The 24,952-nt window shown below is 40.2% G+C and overlaps 1 protein-coding gene across 1 annotated transcript; it reads right to left on the bottom strand.

The window, feature by feature from the left end:
* Positions 1–95: 95 nt before the first annotated feature.
* LOC134177444 (transcription elongation factor SPT6-like) lies at positions 96–19,992 on the bottom strand. Its single transcript, XM_062644227.1, has 34 exons — positions 19,751–19,992; positions 19,627–19,691; positions 16,810–16,944; positions 14,320–14,404; positions 14,100–14,181; positions 13,920–14,040; positions 13,780–13,863; positions 13,485–13,571; positions 13,319–13,426; positions 13,142–13,252; positions 12,316–12,405; positions 11,884–12,023; positions 11,393–11,716; positions 10,491–10,641; positions 10,338–10,433; positions 8,902–8,960; positions 8,796–8,844; positions 7,805–7,948; positions 7,612–7,751; positions 6,744–6,861; positions 6,474–6,686; positions 5,649–5,786; positions 5,417–5,584; positions 4,530–4,657; positions 4,378–4,477; positions 4,215–4,319; positions 2,596–2,895; positions 2,397–2,537; positions 2,225–2,331; positions 1,943–2,028; positions 1,760–1,875; positions 1,580–1,702; positions 935–1,369; positions 96–347 (listed from the first exon to the last, which is right to left on the bottom strand). The coding sequence occupies exons 1-34, from the start codon at positions 19,980–19,982 to the stop codon at positions 276–278; spliced, it is 4,653 nt and encodes a 1,550-aa protein (XP_062500211.1). The 5' UTR covers positions 19,983–19,992; the 3' UTR covers positions 96–275.
* Between the last annotated feature and the right edge of the window lie 4,960 nt (positions 19,993–24,952).

Genomic DNA, 24,952 nt, shown 5'->3' with positions numbered 1-24,952 from the left:
TCAGTTGACAGGAAGAGTGGGGGAAATGAGTAACAATATCTTCAAGGGGTGTACAAGCACATGCGTGCGTGGACAATGTATACAGTGTAGCAGTATTAAAACAGGAAGATGCTGTGATGTACAACCAAGATATGCAATAACAGAGCCTTTAAACTGCGTCTTGACCTAGCACATACATATACAGAGAGACTGAGAATGGTTATCCCAAACACCACTATTTAATCAAAGATTTCTAACAACTGTAGCAGCTCAAAGTTTGACAGATGAACTTGACGTTAGTGCCTCAGGAACTGTGAGAAAGCAGGACGATCAACCCACCCTCCTCCAATTGGCGTATTCGAAAATGGCTAAATAACACAAAAATATTGTAGTGACAGTAGAGCTTCAGGAAATCAGAAAGTTTCAGAAAAGATTTGGATCATATTCAGCCACTGTGTACAAGTCAATCTACTGCTTTTGATGTGGCAATATCACTGTCATCAAACCACCTTGCTTTGGTCTGAATAAACTCAAGACAATTAGCAAAACAGCCAACCTTAGTATTTAGGTACAAATTCTTCATTTCCTAACTGGCACAAACTTGTTGACTATAGCAAACTGACGATCTGAAATGAAGTGTGGTGGAACAAGCTGCTTGATGTGAACTGCAAACATTGACATCCAGATTCAGCTGTCTTACACATGGATGGGACAGGAACGTGAGGTGTTACTGCTATTAGCAAGATAATCTTCATAATGCCCATACAATTCAACAACTCAGCTGCAAATAAACTTCTTGGCTTCACCTGCTACTAAACAAGTAACCCCACAATACTTTTGGAATACTATATAAATTGATTTGCAACAGAAAACGATCAGACACACCAATATGTAAACAAGATGACAGACACATACACAGACAGACACATAATGTGGACATAAGAAGGACAGATACCTGGCCTGTACTCTGGTATCCAGCACTGTACAAAGTACTACTATTTCCTCCTGTTGTAGCACCTCTATTTGCAGCCAGTACTGCTGGGGGAGGATCTCTGAAATGTTCTTTAAACCATTGAATCAATGTGTTAACAGACATATGCACCTGTCCTCGAAACCGATAGCCATCAGGAGTTACAGACACAAACTCATGCCTTGACTTAGTCCTTGGCATGTAAGAAATCAAGAATCGCCCTGGATATTCCTGTGAAGCACTGAAAAAGTAGGGTATCCTTGAGGGACAACGTTTCTTTTCCATTGACAGAAGTTTATCAAGAGTTGTCTTGCTACCACCATCTGCATTTCGGTAATATCTGTGATTAAACAGGTCACGAGCCAAGGAAGCCATGGGCTGAATGTGACGAGCAATGATCTCATCTAAATCTTCATATTCCTGAGGTGAAAAGAGTTAATTACTGGAGTTACATTACAATAATCACAATTTACAGTTCTTTCTATCTGACTGACTATTTGTTCAATCATCTGTCCACTGTTCCATCCATTTGCTTATTTGTCCAGCCACCATATGTCTGTGTGTGTCATTCTCTGTCTGTCTTTCCACCCGTCTTCTCCCTACACCCGTCCACCTGTCTATCACTATTACTTCAGATCCAATTCGTAACGTTCTTCCTAAGCTGAAAGCATTCTCTTTCCCTAGTTCAGTTACATCGATGTGTTGATAGAGATTTTCATCAACCTTCCATGTTATAGTCAAGTGATCGTCACCCTGAAATGAGCCAATAATAATAAGACATTCATACCCATAAAAGTTCAGACTTCACACTTTTGAACTTGGCCTAATAACACACTCGCCCAAATCCATGTTAGCCAGCAATTGAATGGCTTGCTCAAATGATACATTTTGAAAGGCAGGATGAGCAATCACCCGTTTCACATAAGCTACATACCCACAAAAAACCAATACTATTCAATCAACACCATCAAATATTTTAGGGGACAAGCTAACTTCTCTTTGGCTTTTCCCTCAACTTCTTTTCTTGATCAGCATCTTTCATTGCAGCATCATTGTCAAAGAACGCATCTTTGGGAGAGCTAGACAACAAAGCCAACAAACACACACCACTTAACTTGATGTTGAATAGCCTTGAGCCAAACTTGCACTGGTATGTCACTATCACTATGTTACTTGTACCTGTTGCTCTAACACCTGGATCATTCAGGTACCAGTAGATGGTCTGAGACTAGTGTGTCAGATACAAATAATCTGAGAAATGTAAAAAAACCTTACCCAAAACTGCCATCTTTATCAGCCAAATCTTGAGATCGTGATGTCAGATCAACTTGGAACTTTTCCATATTTAGGCGAAGGATTCGACAGTGAACAGACATTCCCTCCTATGCCAACCAAATGATCAAATTGCTTACTTAACTCATTATCATAGTAAATTAGTAAATCCTGCCTTCACTCGTTCTTCAGGATTACGAACAGGACGATCACTTAAATTCTTTAGAGCAATAAATCCAGTGATGCCATTGTCTAATCTCGTTCTAACCCCAATGGCCTGACCAGGACAACTGCGATCATCAAGATGGCTCCACACCTTTTAACACAAACTATGTGACACAATAATTCAAATAAATAGTATTAAACTTCCTAACTGCACTCAAATCCTGGAATTCATCAACCATACAGAAAGGGCATTGATACAAGTTGGTCCGTTCACTTCGGACAATCAAGTTTGCATTGTCCAGCACTTCCCCTGTAAGTTTCTTCCTCACAATACCAGACACAGTGCACACTATCAGCTTGCCAATTTGGAGAGTTTCTCCTGTTTCTCCAGTCATCAAACGAAATCGTTCATCCAGTGTGAGGGGTCTGTATGGTTTACGACGCTCACGGTAGAGACCAAACAGTTCATCACGAATGTCATAAAGAGTAGTTTGCCTATTGCCACATTTCTGTCCAGGAAACAAAGACAGTTCAATAAAAAATTATATCCCAGCAATTTTGCCAACTGACACTAGACATATAATCCTGGCATAAAGCACACTATTCAAAAACCCAACAAGCACACGTGTAATGGCTTATGTTGCCTTATGATTTGTGTTCAGGTAATAGCACATACATTTATCAATGGGTCAGCAAAGAAGTCTTAAGTTCATTAGCATCAACAAATTCCTTAACTTTCTCTGTTTCTGGCTGTCTTCCCTCCCACCTAACCATACACTAATTTGTCTGAATTCTATCTACAGCTTTAGGAGTCGCTCAAAATCATCAACAGTTTCATGAGCATACAAAGCACACACTACGGGAAGGGTGTACAGACCTCTGCATGCTTTATGATATGTTGATCGGTCGCACATGGCTGAAGAGTGCTACTCTCCACCACCTAATTTCTCTGTTTCATAGCTGCAACATGTCAAGTGGTGTTCACGTGCTGTTTTACTCACTAGCCTCGTCATCGATGCGCTGAGGATTGAATACCCGGAAAGCTGCAAATGCAGCAAGACTGGGGTCACGAGGCTAGTTACTCACCAGAGCATATGAGACTTGCAAATGTAGTGGCCCACAAGGTGTATTACAAATTTGTTCTACTAGCAGAAATGACATCAGTGGATTATAATACGCCCAGTTGCGTCTATCCCAACGTATCCTCTTCATCCATGTCAATGACAGAAACTTCCATTTGACACCATTACAAAGCATCAACTGGAATGGAAGAACTGATTACCATTGATAGTAAACATTCAGGACATTATCTTGGTTTCCTCAGCAGGTGTTGTCTTTCAGTGAGACTGACCAACTCCTCAGTAGTATAATGAGTGTTTCATTAATCAAGCTTATGCATGTGCCCATTATAACGTCAACCTTCTATGTGAACATCTATTATGATACTATGGTCTAGCTAAATATCGTTATGTCTTCTCAATATGGTTTGCGAGTCAACATTATTGTGTATGCTTTGGGGAGGAAAAGAGATATTGAAAGAGTGTGCACTTTGTACACTCATGAAAATGTTGATAATTTTGAAGGACCCCTTAAAGGCAGAATACCAGGACAAACTATGTTCACACCAGGCCTAGCAAACCAGCCTAATAACCATGATTAGCTAACCTTCTAGATTGTTCAAAGTACATGATCTACTAGTATAAACCATAGTTTAGCCTTCCTTAGACCTTACTGTGAACCTAGCCAGAAACTTATCATTACAAAATAAAAATCAAATTGACTTGCTTCTGATATCTTCCAAGTTCTAGCACCAAATTATGCTACTGACCTGTCTTGCAAGTTCCTCAGCAAATGCATCCAAATCAAGATCTTTCAGTTTGTCTGGGCTCTCCAGAATTTCCTCTATTGACTCTCGGGGAGCATCTTCAGCACTCTATAAGTACATTGCCAATCATCTACAAAAAGATGATTAGAGACTATAAATCATGTACCTCATCATATTCCAAAGCATCAATTGCCATTTTTCTGGCCCATTCGTATGCTTCTGGATGGATACGAGACCCATCAAGCACTTCCGTATAATCAGATGCACTAAATAACCTACATTAACCAAATGATAAAATCACATGGGCATATCACTTACTTATCAGAAAACGCTAACGAATCAATTTTGACAAATGCAGCACAGTTGACAAGAACATGTGGTCCCATTTCACATATTGTGACCAGCTGTGATCTGTTCTCCAACAAAGATCTCTTCTGCCTCAGTGTCTGCACAAATAGTTATGCTCTCAGAGTAGTTGAGTACCATATTCGCCCGTAATAACACCCATACTGAAATAACGCCCATGCCCGTATACACGCCCATGTGCGACAGGTCAGAACTTTCAGCCCGAAAAACGCCCATGCCCAAGTATAAGCTAAGGATACGCATGCACAGACAAAACAAAATGGGGTCCACAGAACATTCGTCTCCGTCTGTGTGCGTTTAATGAGCTGGTGTCAGTGTTAAATGAAAGTGCTTACTGCTAGACTCATGTCTTCGTTGCAATTACCGACCCTGATGCTCTTGACGGGCTTCAGGCCAACCACGTGTGTATAGTGTTCAGTTTCTGCGTATGTTGATGCTGTATGGATACCAGTACCTTTGATCTTGCAAATGGATAATTGCAAGCATTCATGGTATTTCTGTCTTCAAGTATTTAAATGATGACTGGCCAAACGACAGCATTTTGTGACCATGTATATGCCTAGGACCAAAATAATGTCCATGCCCTAGTATACGCCCAGAAAAAAGTCTTCTTTTCTATACGCCCAGGGCATTATTACGGGCGAATACGGTATTGCACCTGCCAGTCTATCCTTAATTTGTCCTTATTCTGTTTGTTAATTTATCAATCTACCTGTCAGCCTATCTGTCAGCCTATCTTCATACATATCGTATTAACCTATGTGTTTGTCTACTTATCTCTACATGTCTGTCTATGCGCTTGATTCATCTGCTTGTCAGTTCAGTTCTCATTTACATACCCTCAGCAATGCTGCTGCCTTTCTTGGGCCTAAACCGCAGACAAACTGTACAACTTGTTCATAGTGTACAAACTCCAAAGCCCTATTCACATCTACACCAACATCATTGACTTGATCAATCAGTCGCATTTGTAGTTGAGTAATTAAATGTTCCTGAGAGACCAAACCCTACATATAATGTCTCTAAATTAATAATCTCATACAATTGATGCTAATAGAACAACATGTCCACCTGCAAAGGATGGAGTCTAAGACACAGAAGTTCCTTATCATCATTGCACAGTCCAGCAAATTCAAGTAGAGGATCTTGAAGCCGACGACCCAGTGACACAGCTTGTCTTAGCAATAAGCTTTGATCTGGAAACTCTTCCTGTTACAACAAACAACACTTAAACCTTCGACAACTAAGACTAATACAAACTTCTGTTTCTAATTGCCACAAGTTTGACATCTTAGTTCATTCTATTTGCTTCGTATGTACCCATAACCTAGTCTCGCGTAGCCAGACCGGCGGGAAACTTTGACGTTGCAAGGAAGGGTTTGGCTATGCAAGACTGTACCCATAACCATTCCAAACAAGCACACAGATGGACATGTAAACAGACAAACAGACAGACAGACAGAATTGCCATCAAACTGCAGCAGTGCAATGCTCGTGTGTTCCAAAAGAAGGCATCTGACATAAATAGCATTCTAGCATAAACAAGGACTTTATGTCCTTATAATCTTATAGAACTTGAAATCTGTATGGACTCGTAATTAGCCTTTATTTGCTATTGTACCATAGTTCATGTTTGAAAATATACTACCATTGACAGACAGACAGACAGACAGACAGACAGACAAACAAAAAACAAACAGATAAGCCTTTGAAGACAGCCATAGACAAAGACAAAAGCGTCAACACACTTGCAAGAAGCAACATGTCTATTGCCCCTTTCATAAATCTGATTTCCAAGTTGGAAAATCCTTATCTGGAGTGCTAGCACTCCTTAAATAAGGATGTCACCGGTAGTTAATATTAATCCCAATTTCACTTTTATTACTATTTATTTACCTTAGCCCTTTGAGATGACTGATATATCCGTGCTACTTCACCATCCACCAGCTCAACCGAAATGGTTGGTAGTTGATGTTCCTGCTCCAAATGTATTAAACATTGTCTAATGTCATCAATCAAGAACAAAGCATCTCTGTTCTGAGCAGCAACAGCAACAACATAAGGCCTCATTTTCAAAATGAACTCTCGTAACTGCTCTAAGTCATCATCCTAATGATAAGGAATGGTGTAACAAACAGACTTCATTAGCACCACTAAGCTTCATACTCGTAGTTTCTTTGCATCTTTTCTCAAACTATTTGGCCGAATCCGAATGTTAGACATCCGAAGAGATTCCATCAATTGACCATTGCCATTCAACACAGCACACACCACAGGTGTATCTCTACACACCACACCACACCACAATAAACGAAAGTAAACAACAATAGCAATAATCACATACACACATGTGCGCACGTATACAGCAGTATGTAATAAGACAAAATCAGCATCAATTCAACTGTCAGACTGCTGTTTGCACCAAAGAAATAGAAGTCCTGCATATTTCCGATAAGTGCAGATTTGCTGGCATCACAACACTTCTCTCTCTAAAACTAAATCTATTATTGTCTATAAGACCTCAAACATGCCTACATGCACCACATGTGTAGCTAACTATACAGCCTTCCCCTTCTGTCCTTGGCTGCAATAACTACACAGATCCATCTTCAAATTGCTCTGCAGAATTATTGTGACAGACTCTTCAAACGAGCATATCAGTTGATTCTCCCATCTTAGTATGCTGTGTCACTTTAAATCCAAAATGTCAAAGCGAATTCAAAGTGTCATTGAAACATATAACTTATGGCCACCAGCTGATCATGATTATTATTTCTCAGAGTTGACGATAAATATTGCACTACGTAAGCTTTTGCCACACATTTATATACCATCAAGATGGTCACACCAATACAGTAGACCCTGTACAGGGCTTTGACTTCAACAACTGCATTTGTTTAGACTTTCCATGCCATTCATCACATTCACAAAATACACAGATACAGGCAACTATGCAAACACATCTGCATGCACGTGTACACACACAGTACATTCTAACAATTGGTTTGTTATTAACCAGTACTGTCCTATGTACCTGTCTTCTTCAAATGTACATGTCAGAACACGAAGACCACGTGTCTTTGTTCCACTGCCATCAAACTCATCCTCATCAAGTTGCTGTTCAGGTTGGTACGAAGCCACAGAGATCCACTGCTGTAGCTTCATAGCACATTGCTAAAACAGCCGTGTTTTAGAACAAGTTCAATGAAATAATCAAGAGCATGTACTTGTATTATGTAATCTTGTGCTTCTTGCAGCAACTTCCGTCTAAGTTCTTTTTCCATAACTGGGTAAAGAAACTTGACAACGGCCATTTCAACTGCTTGAACACGTAAATCATTCCATTTTTCAACCAAAAGACTAAATTCATCCTAGAAATACGATTAGAACGATAGGAAAGACTAACTAACTTTAGATACATATCCAACTGCATGTCTCATTACCGGTAAATGACATAACACTTCCTGAGATCTATGTAAGAAATTTTGCAATCTTCCCATACATGAATGCAGGAAAGCAGTTGTGCAAGCAATCAAACCGTGCACACATGCATATAAGCACATAGGCGTGAGCTAATGTGCATATACACACATACATGCACGCGTGTGCACGTGCACACACACACACACACACACACACACACACACACACACACACACACACACACACACACACACACACACACACACACAATGGCAAATGGCAAATGGATAAGGAGCTGCCGTTACACGGTAATGCCCCCAGCCAGATGGCTGGGTTCCTGTGCACTAAGCAGGAGCTATGGACCATGCTAAGCAATCTCCTGGAGCCTGGCAAGGTGCTCGCAGGAGCACCGACTGCGACGCCAACTGTGGTATGGGCACCCAAGTCCCACCCGAACCCCAGTGGCTGATGGACTTTGTCGCAGTCAGAGGCCTTTGCCACCCCAGTCAAAGACCAGGTATTCATTTATATTCCTAAGTTGAGAGAGGCAATTGTGTGTAAGTTTCTTGCCCAAGGAAATTATGCCATAGCTCGCCATCACTGTGACTTGAACCTGCAACCCTGCAAGGTCCTGGATGTAATCACTCCATAGGATGACTCTCTAACCAACTGAGCTATCGCACCACACACACACACACACACACACACACACACACACACACACACACACACACACACACACACACACACACACACACACACACACACACACACACACACACACACACACCTTACCCGGTAAAAAAGCTGTTTGATCTCATCCAAATATGTTCCATACACCAAACTGTTTAATAGACAAAAAATCAGCTACTAAACTTCACATGCAGTTCCAGTGACCTACCTGGATTGAGAGTCCATATCAATGCTAATAGAAATCTTTAATAAACCATCTTGTTCTGCCTACAAGATACAAAAATCAGTTACGTTCCTATTCTCAGCATGTCTAAAGCACTTCTCTAATTGTAGATGTTACAAGAGCTACAAACAATCTCAGCAGTGCTGGCGCATCTTGAAATCTTGTATGCGATAAAATTTGTCAATTAACTACTTTTTAGAAACCTGACAAACGAATAGATGAAAAGCACATATGTCACGTAAAACACTCACAGCTAATGTTTGTCGTATTATCTTATGTAAACTGACTCGATTAACATTCTAAAGTGAACGTTAAGGCAGTACACATAATAGTGTGTATTTACAGCATATAATTGTATGTTGACCAAATCTCAGTGTTAGGTAAAATCTTCTAACAACAGTATCTGGTATGTGTTCACCTAAACAGCTAAAGCTGCAAACAACAAAGACAAAAAACTGTTCTTTGTTGGCCAATTTGTTCCTTAGGGGCCATTCAAAATCTTCAACATTTTTCAAAAGCATGAAAAACGTGTGTAAGGGGAACGGGTACAGGTCAGTGTACGCTTTTAAAAATGTTGATGTCCACCTAGTATGGCTGACTAGTTTGTCAAAGCTCTCGCTGGTTTCTTCTGGTGTACAATTAGTGCAGTGCAAAGAGATGGGCTTTAAAACTTGTACTCCATGGTTTGAACTGTCATAACCGATTCAGAAACAGATAAGTGGGACTATTTGCCTATGAAGCACATGTAGCATTTCCACAGTCTTGTCCATTTTGTGCTGATATGAAATCTGTCGTACACAAGAATCCATCACATCTGTATCAGAACTTCATCAATGTGTGTGTTTGTTTATGATCAACAGAACCGTGCTGATGCTGTTTAGCCTTGCATAGCCATACCCCACCATGCCGCCACGTCATACTTCTGGGCAGGAAGTATGACATCGCGATAGAGTCTGGCTATGCGAGACTATATGCTCTTAATGATGAGCAGGCTGCCCGGATGGAAGAATTAAATCAGGCAGAACGATAGCGAGTCTGAATCTAGTACAGGGTACATGTTTATAAATACAAGTCTGTTAATAGGCCGCCGTAATCTAGCTCAAACTAGACCGTCTGACAAAGCAGAAGATATAGACATTGCTGTGTTATAAATGAGACCCTGTTGGCGCTCAGTGCTCCCATAGTGGAACATGCTATCTGTAATAATTAACACATTTTTGGGGGGGTAAGAAGGGGATAAGGCAAAAAGCGGGCGTTTTGTGCACTCATGAAACTGTTGAAAATTATTGAATGGCCTTAGCTCTAGTGTCTCTCAAGCTACTTTACTGCAATACATGCTCTTTAAGACAATAAAAACAATAAGTGTGTATCTTAGAAACAGATATTCATGTCTTTACTTTGTTAAACAATGATGTAAATACCTGTGACATTCTTAAGAACTGATCCCCTCTCAAGGTCTTGACTGGCTTGTTTTTCAAATATTTGAATGAACTACACTCATGCCATTCGTCAATTTCCTTTCAAAACATGAACATAGCAATATCCAGTAGTCACACTAGCAATCACCAAGCTACCTTCTTGCCCCTCTTCGTTGGCTTGACAGACACCTTGGCTCTCTCTGAGTACGTTTGTCTCACAGTCTGACGAATGAGTGGCTCTCTGGACAACTGAATAGCCACTGTGTAGACTACTCCTTTCACAACACTGTCAATGTTTGAAAATTTCCTGTTCAACAAATGTCAAACAAAGTACAGTAAATAGGAAGTCCACACACAAAATGTAGCTAAAACACACAACTCCAATGTTATATAATTTGCCTGTGCATGGTTGCCTCTTCATGTGACCAACGGCCACTCATTTGGCCCTTGGTCTTATTATTGCACTCTATAGCAACCAACCTAAGACTGAATGTGATCAAGTATATGATATAATAGCTGCTATATTCCATCTTCGACATGTAATCATCTACCAAAAGCTGTCTTCAAGTATGAAACAGTAAAGATAGCAAAACGATCTGAACTGGCATTGAGTCTATTGTGTCATATTTGCAACAACACCTCTTGCTGAATGCCTTGCATGTGCACCTTCACTTTACAGGTGCATTGCTATAAGAATCAACTGCATATAGTAACAAGAAATAGTGTTAATCCCATCAATGGTCACTATCAGCATGTTAATAACAACTAACTATGTTTCTTAACCCATGCATGTGCTAGACCGCTGTGCATTCACTTACTACAGAGAACAAGCAAGACTAACAAAGACAGAGTTGACAAGAACACATGTACCAGACAATAACATAAATACATGGCAGACAATCTCATGTGGATAAAGCAACAACCAGACAAACAATCAAATGAAATTGGACAACCATAAAAGTGAAAGGAGAAAGCAAAGAGATCTTATGCCACACAGAAAAGCTCATACAGTGTCTCTAATTAAACAACAAAGAACAGTAAATTCATAAATGTCTTACTGGCAAATGTAATCTTCAGCCACATCTTCTGGTTCATTCGGATATTGCTCTGTTTCATGTCTCTGGTAATTGTCTCTTAAATTTTCTCCAAACTGTTCAGCAGTTAAACCAAATTTCTCAGCCATCCCTAACAACCCTGCCTGCCAACAGACAGTATAGAAATCTTTGTGAGAAACTTTTAGATTCTTTGTCCTTGACAACTGAGATGAAGACCCGTCATCATGACTCTGTGATTTACGCATCTCTGCTAGTTCATTGCCAAAATGAAGAGAGAAATGCTCATAAACATCTTTGAGTTCTTCAAGTGACTGTACATTGTCAATCCTAGAAAGGAACAAGAAAACGTTATCAGCTCATCTTAGTAAAATATACAATATTTCAGTCAAGTTCTGATATGTCAGTTGCCAACAACTCATCTTCGTCAGCAGAAATATAGCACAAGCACCCTTTAAATGTGCAACTCATTCTCAAAGACTATATAATAGTAGCACCTGTATAAATCTCTGTCAGACAGCAGGCGTTGTCCCTCAGGCAAGAGATAATCAGGATTAGCCATAAGGTTTCGTTGATATTGCTGCACAGCTAAAAACAGCCTGCTCATGTTTTTCTTCCTCACTTGAAACTTGCACCACTGCAACACAAAGTGTAAAAACAAAAATTAATACACAACTGCCAAACATTGCCGTCCAAAAATCTAATAACAACTATGCAAGGCTAATGACACTTGGCAATCAAAAATACAAGTAACTGCCATAAGTAGCAAACAAGTATAAATCTTAAATTGCAAACTAAAGCATGTACTTTCGTATACACCAGTCTTCACGTCAGTAAACACATTTCACTAACCGTGTGTGTGTGTGTGTGTGTGTGCACATGTGTCTGTCACTGTGTCACCGTTTCCCACAACACAATTAAGTGCTAACCCGTTCATCCCACTGCCATATTTTCCATAGATCCTCAACACTCAACTCTGGCTCCACATACTCCTTTCTGTAGTTGGCAATAAATGGCACCTAAACAAACAATAACACTAAAGACTGAATTATTCAGCAACAAAGTGCAACCAGTGCACAGCTACAACAGTAATACATTACTGTTTGTGACTTTGTTCCCTGATTGGACCACGTACTTTAAATCAACTGCTAAGAACAAAATGTCTTAGCTCTCCAAACTTCTCAAAGCTTTATACCTTCTAAGGATGTTACTAGTTGATTGCAGTGGTCAATGTCTGCTGATGAAAAAAGGAGCGCTGGCAGTTTGGATCCTTTTCCAAACAGCAACTCCACTGCTATAATTTACTAAACCATGCCTATCTGACAACAAAGGCTAGCGCTCATCACACAATGTGAGTTTAATTTGGCATCATAAGCAGCATGTGACCTACTTAGAACATTCAGGTTGATGAAGTCAATGCGCACAAAGCAGAAAATGACAACTGGATCGTAAACTCGCACTTTGCTCCAAATAGGTATCTTCTCAAATGCCCCCAAGCAACAAGATATCCAACAGATAAGCATATGCAGAAAAGGTCATGTTTTCATACTCATATTATAAACAATAGCAGAATTCCACAACAGTTGCACCTGCAGCACTAATGCTCTTAGGAATTCTCATTAATAAATTATAGTGCTGCGCCATTAGATAGATAACTTAGATACCTCTCAATCACTCAAAATCTCAATACAAGACATTCATATTCATGATGCCAGATTTAGACTTGACTATGGCGGTTGCACACTCATAACACACCTCACACAACTCATTTCGCATAAAGTTCAGAGCATCTCTAATCTTTGGTATAGTACTGGGTGACTTGAAAAGACTGCCACCGTAAATGGAACTGATCTCACCGGGTTTACGCTGAAAGACATAATACGTTAGTCACTAAAGCCAAAATTTCAGCAGAACAGTAAACACATGACTAACTTGATCAGATATGGGTGGTTCACTAAATGCATGCCTGTAAATCCATTCTGATTCAAACCTCAGCTCATTGTTCTCTTCATCTGACGGCTCAACAGGATGACTACGAAGCTGCAAATAATGTAATTATTTTAAAATTATGCTTAGCCATTAAATTAATCTGTCTAACCTGAAATCTTTCCGGAACATCCTTAGCTCTGATCTCATCATCACGATCTGTAAAGTGACGTCTTTCTAGTTCACTTGGCTCAAAGAGCTATACAATGATGTCACAATGTACGTACAAACAGAATGCATTTGACAACCATTATATATCATTAGCTCACTACATTCACTTATACCAACTACTATAACACTTCAAGCCTAACCTGAATACTAAAGTAAACGCAGGGTGTAGCTTTAGTTACACTTAACGCATAGTGCTGTATACTGGCAAATTAGTCGAGATTAACAACTGCCCTTACATCATAGACATTTGCTGCTCCCTGTCTCCGCTTTTTTCCTTTCTTTTGAGCCACACGTGGCCTCCCTTCCTCATCACTTGAATACTAAGTCACACATTGCAAGTACATGTATCTTGCAATTACTGAAATTCTCATCCTACCTCTTCATCTTCCTCATCCTCCTCTTCCTCTTCCTCTTCATCTTCATCTCCTTCTTCCTCCAAATCATCAGCAAACTGCGCTAAATCAACGCCAAATATGTCCTGAGCTTCTTGTAATTGCCTAAGTTAAGAAGCATATTAATTATAACAGCAGCTAAATATACATAAGCAATGGCGTACGCTGATGAGTAAGTCTTGTGTGTTCTCTTCTTCCGTTGCCTAACTGGACGACCTTCTTCATCCACAATAAAATCATCAACATCTACACATAATGATCATTCACTTCTTCATGAAAGTACTCCTGTTCTAACTCCGATGACCAACGTAGATAGCATGCCTATTAATTAGCTTCAATCTCCTTAAATTGTTTTACATTATTCACTAGTTAGTTTGAACTTGCCGTCTTCCTCTTCTGATGATGATGGTAAAGCACCAAATGTGTCACCAGAACCAGCAGTTTTGTTCAGAGAAGCAGCCTCTTCACCCTAGAAAGATTGAAAACTACACACAAACTGAAAAACGAAAAACAAACACATGACATTATGCCACTGCCATCAAACAACAACAACACAGAATGAAGTGTAGTCCATCCATCATACATACATGTTAAAGCCTACCAGGACTAGGTAGTCAACTGATACATACATAGTAACAGTTAAAGCCTTTACTGATAACTATGTGCATCTAGTTGTTCCTTACATTTGGGCTTCTTTAATTACTAACTGTTGCACTTACAACTGACAGTGCCCGGTGCAAGACAGTTAGTCGCCAAAATTTAGTCACGAGACATGTAGTCACGGAACTTTAGTCGCCAGTACACTTGATGACCAGTACACTTAGTCGCAGTACTATTAGTCGCCAGGAAATTGAATACGTCTCTATAAATACCTGGCAAATTTACATCATCAAATACACAATATAGTGTGATTACTGTCAACCCTTGTCTCCTGGTTGCACGATACCTGCTGCTGGTATCAACTTGACAAACTTCTGAAGCAGACAACCAACAAGACAGACAGGACAATGCAAATCAAGTAAAGTACTTAGTTATGTAAGCATTAGCACAACTAAGACCAGAACCCTTAACTTACAGTGGGGAATGTTATATATGTACACTTGGCATGTGGTGTTTTCATTTACTGATTGTTAGAGAGCACCTTATTGCTTTAGCAAATAGCCATATTATTGACAAAGACAAACTGACAGATAGAAAGACAAACAAACAAACAAACTAATAGACCAGCCAGCCAGCCAGCCAGCCAGCCAAACAAGCAGAAACAAACAATAGAATACACTTGTGGATAGAAAGTAAATTGCTAGAATCTTGATGTAATAACTGAATTTGACACAAACAGACACAGACAGACAGACAGACAGACAGACAGTAGCAGCAATGAAACAGGAGGAGAAGAAAGAGGCAAAATATAATTCTGAGCTGCTGCCAGAAGAGTCCTGCCCAATCGGTCATTCCTCTTGTTTCGTACATTTTGGCAGTTGGGGCGAACAAGCAGTTAGATATTTGAACAAGCTGGCAAAGAGTGCAAGGGATGAAAAAGGAAGACGAAATGAGACTGATTTTAAGATCAAGTGGCGATCAATTATTTCAGTGACTCTACAGCGTTGCAATGCAAAAGGCATCTCAAACAAACTCATTAGCATAGCGAGATTAGAACATCGAATGTAGTTTGCGCAGTGTAATTTTATATGCTTCAAGATCGTAATGGTCTTGTTGTGTTAGGTTGCTCATGATGTAAACGTTTGATTTAAATGGAAAATATATGTATTGAGACAGACAGACAGACAGACAGATAATTTATTCTCATACAGATTCTACTGGTACATATACTAGGATTTTTTAAAATACAAATCAGTCCTTGCAAACAACAAAGTTATTAACTAATGGACTTGACTTTGAATGTCAAAATCAAATAATCTATCTAGATCACCATGATTAGGTGACAGTTTTGAAAGTTTTCTAAGGATAACTTTGGCATTGCATCTTTGCAGAATTGTAGAAAATCTTTTTCTACAATACGACATGAACATGGAAGCACTAAAATTGGCTTCTGGATTTGCTGACTGTTGTGACAAAAAAATGCTGCAAAAAATACTGTGCCTTTGTGCCCCACCTCCCAAAATGTTCTATCACAAGAGGAACACACCTTGATACATATCCTCCTGGAACAAGCTCTTCTGAATATTTTTCATTCTTTTCTTCTCTTGTTGCGGCAGCATGACCATTTTCCTTGCTACACAGACAGCCAGACAGACAGAACTTGGGGATCAGAAGCTACTAACTATTTAAACAAACTAGCCAGAAGATCAAGAGACATTGAAAGCTAGACAAATGAATCTGACTTTAGAGGTTTTGGAGGAAAAATTTTCAATAATCTTACAACGATGTAACGTTAAAGTCATCCTCTACAAGCTGACTCGTGTCTTCCCTGGAGAAGCAGATGAGAACAAAGTAGCTTGCAGTAAACTAAAGCTGAACTCAGTAGCTTTGTTTGCATATAGTGTTAGAAATGTAACGTAGAGTTTGTATTTCAATAAATGAAACTGACTGACTGACTGACAGACAGACAGACAGACAGACAGACAGACAGACAGACAAATCAAGAAATCTGTCATGGTGAAATCGGTTCCACAGTATGCGTACATGCACACTCGTGAAGGCAATTGGCAAGTGGCAATAATGACTCTATCTTCAAACTTGCTAAACAAAGTTGCACCAAATACGTGCAATAGTTTGACTGTAAATATTATACTTATTAACTTACACTACGCTCTGTCATCCTTACACTGAATAACGCCACAACAAAATATCCAGACCCCCACACAAACAGACAGAGAAACAGAAAGATGCAAAAACAAAAACAAGAAACTTTACCTGGTCAGATCCTTCATCATCAAATAGATGACTGGCAATAGTCTCTCTATCGTGGACTGTCTCACTCTGATTCGTTCTTGTCACTTCATCTTCTTCATCTGAGGCAACTATCTTTACACGACTAAATTTCTTCTTCTAAAGAATAACATTACACAAAACCAGTCTATAACTGCTAAACACAAAAATAACCATGGCGGCAACAATGGAAAATGCAGTGTAAATCACCATTTAGTAAAGATGATCAATACTCTGTTTTAGTTCTGTTTTACTACTACATGGCTGTCATCTCAGTTAGTGTATTCTACAGCGACTCACTCTCCACCACTGTGTCATCCAAACCTATAGCTTCCTACATTAAAGGGGAACTCGCACGCAAAAACAATTTGCTCTTGAAAATAGCCTTGCTTTCAAGAACTTCAACGGTATCTAGTCGCTACCTAAAGCGACTTCGTAAAGGAGAAATCACGTTTCGAATGCTCCCAGACAAAGAAGGTGTGCGAGGTATGACGTTACTGGAGGTCGACCTGAATCGTTTTGTATTGGAAAAATCTCGATTAGTGCAACGCGACTATCTACATCAAAATCACTTGATTGGAGACAACACTTGAACATTCACCATTACTGTGAGGTAGGTGCAGCTTCGTAGCGATGAGAGGACAACGCTGGAGGCATTCGTTATGACTTCTCATGCGCATAGGTCTGGAACCTTGAGGATACATCGCCTCAACTTCCACTTTGACGTGCAGTGCTGTAAAAAGACTGGAACAGGTAGGAAACTACAACTCTCTTACATCTGTCATAACCCTAACCCTAACCCGCCCAATAGCTCTGCTCTAAAATCTCTCTCAAAGCAATCCGACTGAAAATAATCTACGCTTACTCTGGAATGTGGTCCGACTACCTCCCTTTTAGCCTCAAATGCAGAATCCACTCTCTCAACCATGCTCAATCGAATGGACATCTAAACAGACTTGTTTCTCTGTTCCCGGCACGTTTATAACAAACTCTACAAGTTAACGGCATATTAATGAACTTTACATATCTCAAATGGAAGTTGATGAAGTGTTTCCTTAGAGTTCCAGACCAACGAGTATGAGAAGTCATAACAAATGCCTCCAGCGTTTTCCTCTTATTGCTACAAAACTACACCTACCTCACAGTGAAGGTGAATGGTCGACCTCCAGTGACGTCATACCTCACGCGCATTGTCGTCTGGAAGCATTTGAAATAAGATTTCTCTTTTACGGAGTCGCTTTGGATGGCGACTAGGGTACTGTTGAACTTCTCGTAGCCAAGGCTATTTTTAAAAGCAATTTGTTTTTGCATGCAAGTTCCCCTTTAAAGGTGCCCGCTCACGATTCACCGTGCACGTGCAGGCACACTCATGCAAACTTGAAAACGTGCCACGATTTCAAGTTGTGTCATAACGAAGAAGAACAAGTGAACATCTTAGGGTGCACCACGTTCTATGACATAGTCTTTATTCCTAGTACAAAGAAAAAGGCGAATCGCATTCTTGTCCGTCATGGCAGTTTTGCTCCTCGTACTTGACATTTCAGGAAAGCTAATGACAAGTGTGTTAGGTTCTTTATCCACACATTTACCATTTACAATCTTGAGATAGCTTGCTGTTGAACAACAAAGTGCTTTCTCAATCGTCTTCTAGTTGCACGTGACCCGGAAATGGGTGGAGCACAGAGCATCACGTAATGGCATCTGAAACTCGCAGCATGAAATAAGCCATGGAGAGGTGCCGGACGCCGCCGGCAACGCAGATCGAACATATATCTTTACATGGTAGCTACAAGAGCTGGCTGGCTACAATTGAGGACTAGCCTATACCCGTAGCAACAGACGATGCGCCGGTAGCGGTGTTTCTTCTACGGAATTCAACTGCAAGTCAGATGTATGCGTTGGTACACTGATAAGCTAATCTACAACATCATACATGGTCAATGTCTGTCCGGATGCCATCACGCTGTGTGCACTCTGCGCTCCACCCATGTTTGGGTCACGTGCAACAAGGAAAAGATCGAGGAATCGCTTTGTTGTTCAACAGCAAGCTATCTCAAACTGATAAATGGATAAATGTGTGCATAAAGGCACGATTTCAAGTCTGCGTGGTGAATCGTGAGCGGGCACCTTTTAAAGGAGAACTCTCACCAAATACTAAAACTTGTTGAAAGAAAGATACAAGGACTGGTATCTTCCTGCAGGAAACCTACGATCCAGACAGCGACAGAAGCAGAGAATCAGCAACGAGTTGTGCCGACGATTCCCCGTATGTACACAAAGTCTTACTCTTTCAAAGCAACTACTTTAGGTTTACCCATACCAAGTGCTCCTAACGCACCCAAAATTCAGCGAGACGTGATCTATGAGCTAATCCAAGAAGGATCTCCTTCTGAGGTTCTATTGCCACAGTCAATACTTGCGTGATAACTTTTGGGTCCCAGTTTGCTTTAGTTAATAAATCACAACTTGACACCATATGTCCCACAATCTTTACCTTGAAATGTGCACAGATATCGGTCTTCCTTGCTAACCAACAATCAGAGGTACGCATACGCAGGTAATTTCAATGCTCTATATCTTCGTTACGGTAAACTTCTGCAGTAAACGGTTGCAAAGGGTTGTGTCATGAAGTGACAGCTTTCATCTGAGAGATAGTTGATTTGGGTGAGAGTTCTCCTTTAATTAACACTCCAGCGAGTCTACTGCACGTTTCTCGAACCCTTCAGTCAGACGCGAATCAACGCAATGGCTGCGCGCCTGTGATTGCTAATTACTAAATGCACGTATATGTAGCAGTCTTACCCGCTTTATTTTCCTTCCAAGAAATTCCTCGACCAGTGACAGGTCTTCCTCATCGAGGTCCTCATCTGCAGCAAACGAACCTCAACAGTAGACAATGTCAACATGGCATAAATAAACAGCGTACCTTCTCGTCTTCTCTTCTTCTTTGGAGCACTTGTGGCGTCTTTTTCGTTATCGTTCGAACTCGCACTGCCGTCTGACGAATCGCTCGATTCGTCAGGCTCTTCGACGGGACCGTCTACGACAAATGCGCGGTCGGCCTCTGTTTCTTCAGGCTCTTCATCGTTGCTATCACTGCTAGCATCAGAGCCAGACAACTCGGCTTCGTTTTCAACCAAATCTGCAGGCTCCGCCATGTTGCACACATACGGGCTTTGTGTATGACATTAAGCAGCTCCCGGATAAGTCACGCTGTGTGTGCGTGCGTGAGTGTGTTGTGTGAAAAGAGGAGGGGCTGGCAACGCGAGACTAATTAATTAAGACGTGTATATATTGCTATATATATATACACCTTTTTTAACAAATATATTTTTATCTCGTGTGTGTGTGTGTGTGTGTGTGTGTGTGCGCACGCGTGCGTGCGTGTATGCTGTGTGTGTGTGTGTGTGTGTGTGTGTGTGTGTGTGTGTGTGTGTGTGCGCGCGCGCGCGTGCGTCTGTGTGGGTGTGTGCTGTGTGTGTGTGTGTGCTGTGTGTGTGTGTGTGTGTGTGTGTGTGTGTGTGTGTGTGTGTGTGTGTGTGTGTGTGTGTGTGTGTGTGTGTGTGTGTGTGTGTGTGTACTGTGTGTCTGTGCACCTCTTTGTAATGCAATGCAATGCAGAGGTCTCCCAGACAGTTACAGCTTAACTTCCCAAACCTCTGACCTGTCATGACTCACCCAGTAGCAGTTGCAGTCAGTGTTGTATCTCTAATTATCTGTTGTATAATGTTCAGAAATTGGCTATGTTTAATTAATGTGAATCTATATACCTATAGCTACAACTCATATCTTAATCTGTAAATTTATCTCTAATAAATAATATTTCTGTACTTTTGAAAAAGTGTTTGTGCATTGGTTGAATCCCAATTAATAATCAATTTCTCAGAAGAAAACTGGTGTATGATAGTTTGAGTCCATTCCTTACCCTATTTTTACATCAAGTGAACACATGCAGACCTAGCTATATCTATGCACAAACTACTCTTGAATTCAAGTGTCTGCTTAAGCTTATGAACGGCAGTGACAAATCAAACCAAAACTCAACCAAATCCAAACGACTAAATTGCACAGCTCGCTTTTTTGCACAGCAATCACTTATTCTTAAACAGCATTTTGTTAAATTAATTACATCGTTTTTAATTATGCGGTGGCCAGGCTGCAAATTACTTAAAGATTATGAACAGCAGCACCACATGTAGTCTATGACCGTTTGCTGTACATATATTGTGATAGAGAGCTATGGACAAACATGTCCAGAAATGCACAAACATGACAGATGTACACAATCCATATTGTAACCATACATAATTATATAAGACTGCATCATGCCATAATCTTGAGAACCTACAAATGTGTTGTGTTGACATTATGGGAATGCAGCTACTCGATCACTCATAAAGGTTTGATAAAACCCACGCACAACAGGAGTTAAAATCTAAAAGACATAATATCAACACGCAGCCCCCTAGGGCACAACTGATTCAAGTGCTGTGTACTGGCGGCTGTTTCCATACTTTCCGAAAAGCAATAAACATGTACGTACATCAATTAGGGAGCATATGTTTAAGCTATATTTAGATATCTTTCTTGTATGCAGTTGTAAAATGATCAAAGCTCTGCTTGCCCTAAACTTTGGGCTCTCATCATCCAGCAATGGTAATTGTCAATTTTTTAATTCTAATGACTGATATCACAAACCAACAATCTGCATGGCAGACCACGGATCAACAATGTACTGTCAAACTCGTAACCTGCTGTGTAGACAGTTACTGTTGGCACAATATTCTACTAGCAAAATGGTAGGAGTAGAAATTATACTATAGTGACTCTTTGATGCCAATGAAACATGTATAGTGCAGTTAGTACGCTTTGCTTTAATGATCATCGTTTCTGTTATATCTTTATTAGATCGATCCCCATTGTCTATATGTTTATAGTCTTTATCGTTTGGCACACAGTCTTTATAGGTCTGGAGTCAATCATGACAATGTTTATAACTGTTACGCAGCAAAAAGTGGTTTAACTTTCAATAATCAGCCAATCCAGTTGAAAGCAGAGATCAATCTTGGCTACCTTTAATATATGGTTTGACTTCAATAATTGATAATGCATGCAGCAATCAATACACGCTTTACTTACACATTAGAGGTTTCCTCACCAGTAGCATAGCTGGAAGGCTTTGAGATCGCTAGTGGTATAACAAAAATCAAGGACACTAGTTTGCCAATGGCGTTTCACAAATCATGCAGTAACATACAGCTATTACCTATACCTATAGCTAGTGGCCTCTGCATCAACCGCAGATCTTCGTGGACAGCCACATGTCACTACCATGCATGCATTTTTAGAATTTGAATAGATATGATCACTGTGAAAGCCGGTGTCCTAATATAGACGCCTGTGCCTGATCAAGACATTGAACTCTCTATCTGGGATATAAGATGTACGTAAAATCGAACGTCAAGTCATTTGTCATTTGACTTCCATCAGTGACATACTGATTAAAAGTGTATGCCAGTCTGTGATGATTGTCCTTAGTTGTGCAAGCTGCTTGCTTCTGCCTCTCATGTGTTGTGCTATTCCAACCATAACAACTGGGCACAGTTTTCATGTGAACAAGTCTACTACCTTGGAGACTGTTATGGATGCCCAAGAACATGGAAACACAAGTTTAAGCACAGATAGCCCAATCAAACCATCTCTTTCAAATTTAGATCGTTCTCTTGAAAAGCCCATCGGTTCACAATCATCCACTCCTCAACCTCGAAAAGTTATACAAGCTAAGTACAATGTGGACACAAATGTACCGAAGGGAATAACTCACCCTGGAATTACAGACAACAATGCGTGTTCTATCGCACACTACGTTGTAACTCTGACACATGGACGATGCCTGCGTCAAGTTATAACCAAGGTTGGTGCATGTCCATGTAGATAAATAGTCGCCATTTAAGATAACTGCACATGCATGACTGATGAACACGTTATCATTCGTAGATGTGTTATGGCCGCTGCACTAGTTACACAGCCGTGCTGTTACAACATACAGGACAACTGGATATCAGTTCAACTTGTGTGTGTTGCAAGCCCACTGGAAACACATCAATTCGAAAGATTTTTGTCAGCTGCCGTATCAAAGATCGCATCAGCAAGAAGCTGTTCAAAGTACCCTATGTCAATGGCTGTAACTGCAGACTGTGCACCTACTGGTAGAACTATGGTTCAGTTTTTGAGTGAGCATTCAAGCAACTGTGTGTTGTGGCCTTACATCTGGCTTCTAATCACAGAAATTACACCACATACCAAGGAACATTACTCATATACAAGAATGTTATCATAGCTGTTACTTAGTATATGACTACCTATTATTAGAGTATTTTAGGTGTGCTGATTTTATTATAATCTTTAGGCTAGACTAATACAAACTTTACTCTGGCTGGAGTATTCAAACTATGTTATGAACAAAAGTGTGGAATAAAAGCAATGCCAAAGAAACGTCGGAAAAGACACCCTTTTGCTACCTTAGAAAACTTCTGATTTAAACATAGCCTTCTTTACCTGAAAGTTCCCAAGAAGGCCCATGAACATTGTGCTGGTGAGTGGGTAGGCCACCATTTATTTGACTTTCTACCTGCCACAACCTATACAGTGTACAGTTCATATACCGTATAAGATGAAATATTGGCGGGAATTTATATTAGCGGTTTGCTAAGAAATTGATGGACAAAGCATGTTGGTGGATTTTATTTTGGTGGTTGGACATCGTTGTTTGATAACTGATGTGTCTTACCATAAGTGGTTATGGAGAAGTGTGTGATTGACAGCTGTGTTCATGGCTCACATTTCCCTAACTTACTGGTCTCCAACTACTGCACGGATGAAGAACTGCATGCTGTGTCAGAGCTAAGAACAGGACACAAGTGAAAGTGACAGTCCAGCTTCATCCGTAACCTCATGACCTCATTCACAGGCACAACAGACGGAAAACAGGGATTACCTACCATCCTGTGGCCTCATCCGCGTAATGTACCATCACATCACCATATCTCAATGGCCAAATTAATAACGGATTTTATACTGGCAGCCACTGAAAAATCCACCAATCCGTCAAATAAATTCCCCGCCAATATTTCATCTTATACAGTATTCAATTACTGTATACATGGCTGTTATCTATGCAATGTAGAAATCAAAATTCTGATAGCTGGTGTTCAATTTACAATGTCCAGAGTGAGGAGCAGGCTTTAGCCACATTCTGCTTTAGTCAAATACATTCTACATTTCTTAGCAACTGTATGTATAAAAGTATTCTAAACCAAACAACTACCATTACATTTTACAAAATAATCTTCTGGAAGGAAATGATAATGACTGTACATGTATATGCTCTCAAACTGTTCTGCACTTAACAGATACCTTTCAACTGTGACCTCTCCAACTGTAAATAAATGCTAGTCTCAAAACTATTGGTTGCTCTCTCCGATTTCAGTTTAAAACCCATGGATATATTACTGTCACTAATCATCGAGAACACCTTGACAATACTGCATATGTTGTTCTTGGCACTAAAGCCTAACAACCCAGCCTGTGACCCCAATCAGCAACCCTTAAGTCTGACTTGAAATGACAAATTAACAATGGTAGTCAGATGACAAAAACAAGCCTAATTCTGATCACCATCTATATCACCACCACAAGCTCTTGCCTCAACAGATGTATGGCCAACTAATATCAACAACCATATTAGCAACAACTAACTGTCCACCAAGAATGAAAAACTATAGGCTAACACACCAGTAGCACTGATAGTCAACTGAATTCAGTGTTTGGCTACTACTGTAGTCAACTGTAGCCTTTATGTTATTGTCGTATAAGATACAAAGTTAGTGGTCTCACCCGTGAGAGCGACTACCAGTATTAAGTGCCGTTTAACTATTCATAACCTGCAAGCATATTGACCAACTGGAGTGCTGTTGAAACCCAAAGGTAAACAGATTATAAGTGACCATAGCACATTTGTACAGCTTTAATACCTGCATTAATCTAGCTATTAACCTATAGTGTAGTTCCACATTTGTGTAGATTCTGTCCACAGTATGTCCACAATTTTAGTTGAATGTACAAACGT

This window comes from Corticium candelabrum, chromosome 1, assembly GCF_963422355.1.
Source record: "Corticium candelabrum chromosome 1, ooCorCand1.1, whole genome shotgun sequence".
In the NCBI taxonomy this organism is placed as follows: domain Eukaryota; kingdom Metazoa; phylum Porifera; class Homoscleromorpha; order Homosclerophorida; family Plakinidae; genus Corticium; species Corticium candelabrum.
Note: the sequence above shows the minus strand (reverse complement) of the source record. Positions and strands in the feature narration are given on the sequence as shown.

Bases quoted from the DNA above. Each gene is read 5' to 3' on its own strand.
- LOC134177444 (XM_062644227.1), bottom strand. From the start codon at position 19,982: ATGGCGGAGCCTGCAGATTTGGTTGAAAACGAAGCCGAGTTGTCTGGC. The intron at 14,405-16,809 runs GTAAAGTTTCTT...CAATCTTTCTAG, and splicing joins ATGATGAAGGATCTGACCAG to GGTGAAGAGGCTGCTTCTCT. The intron at 6,687-6,743 runs GTATGAAGCTTA...CCTTATCATTAG, and splicing joins AAGATGCAAAGAAACTACGA to GATGATGACTTAGAGCAGTT.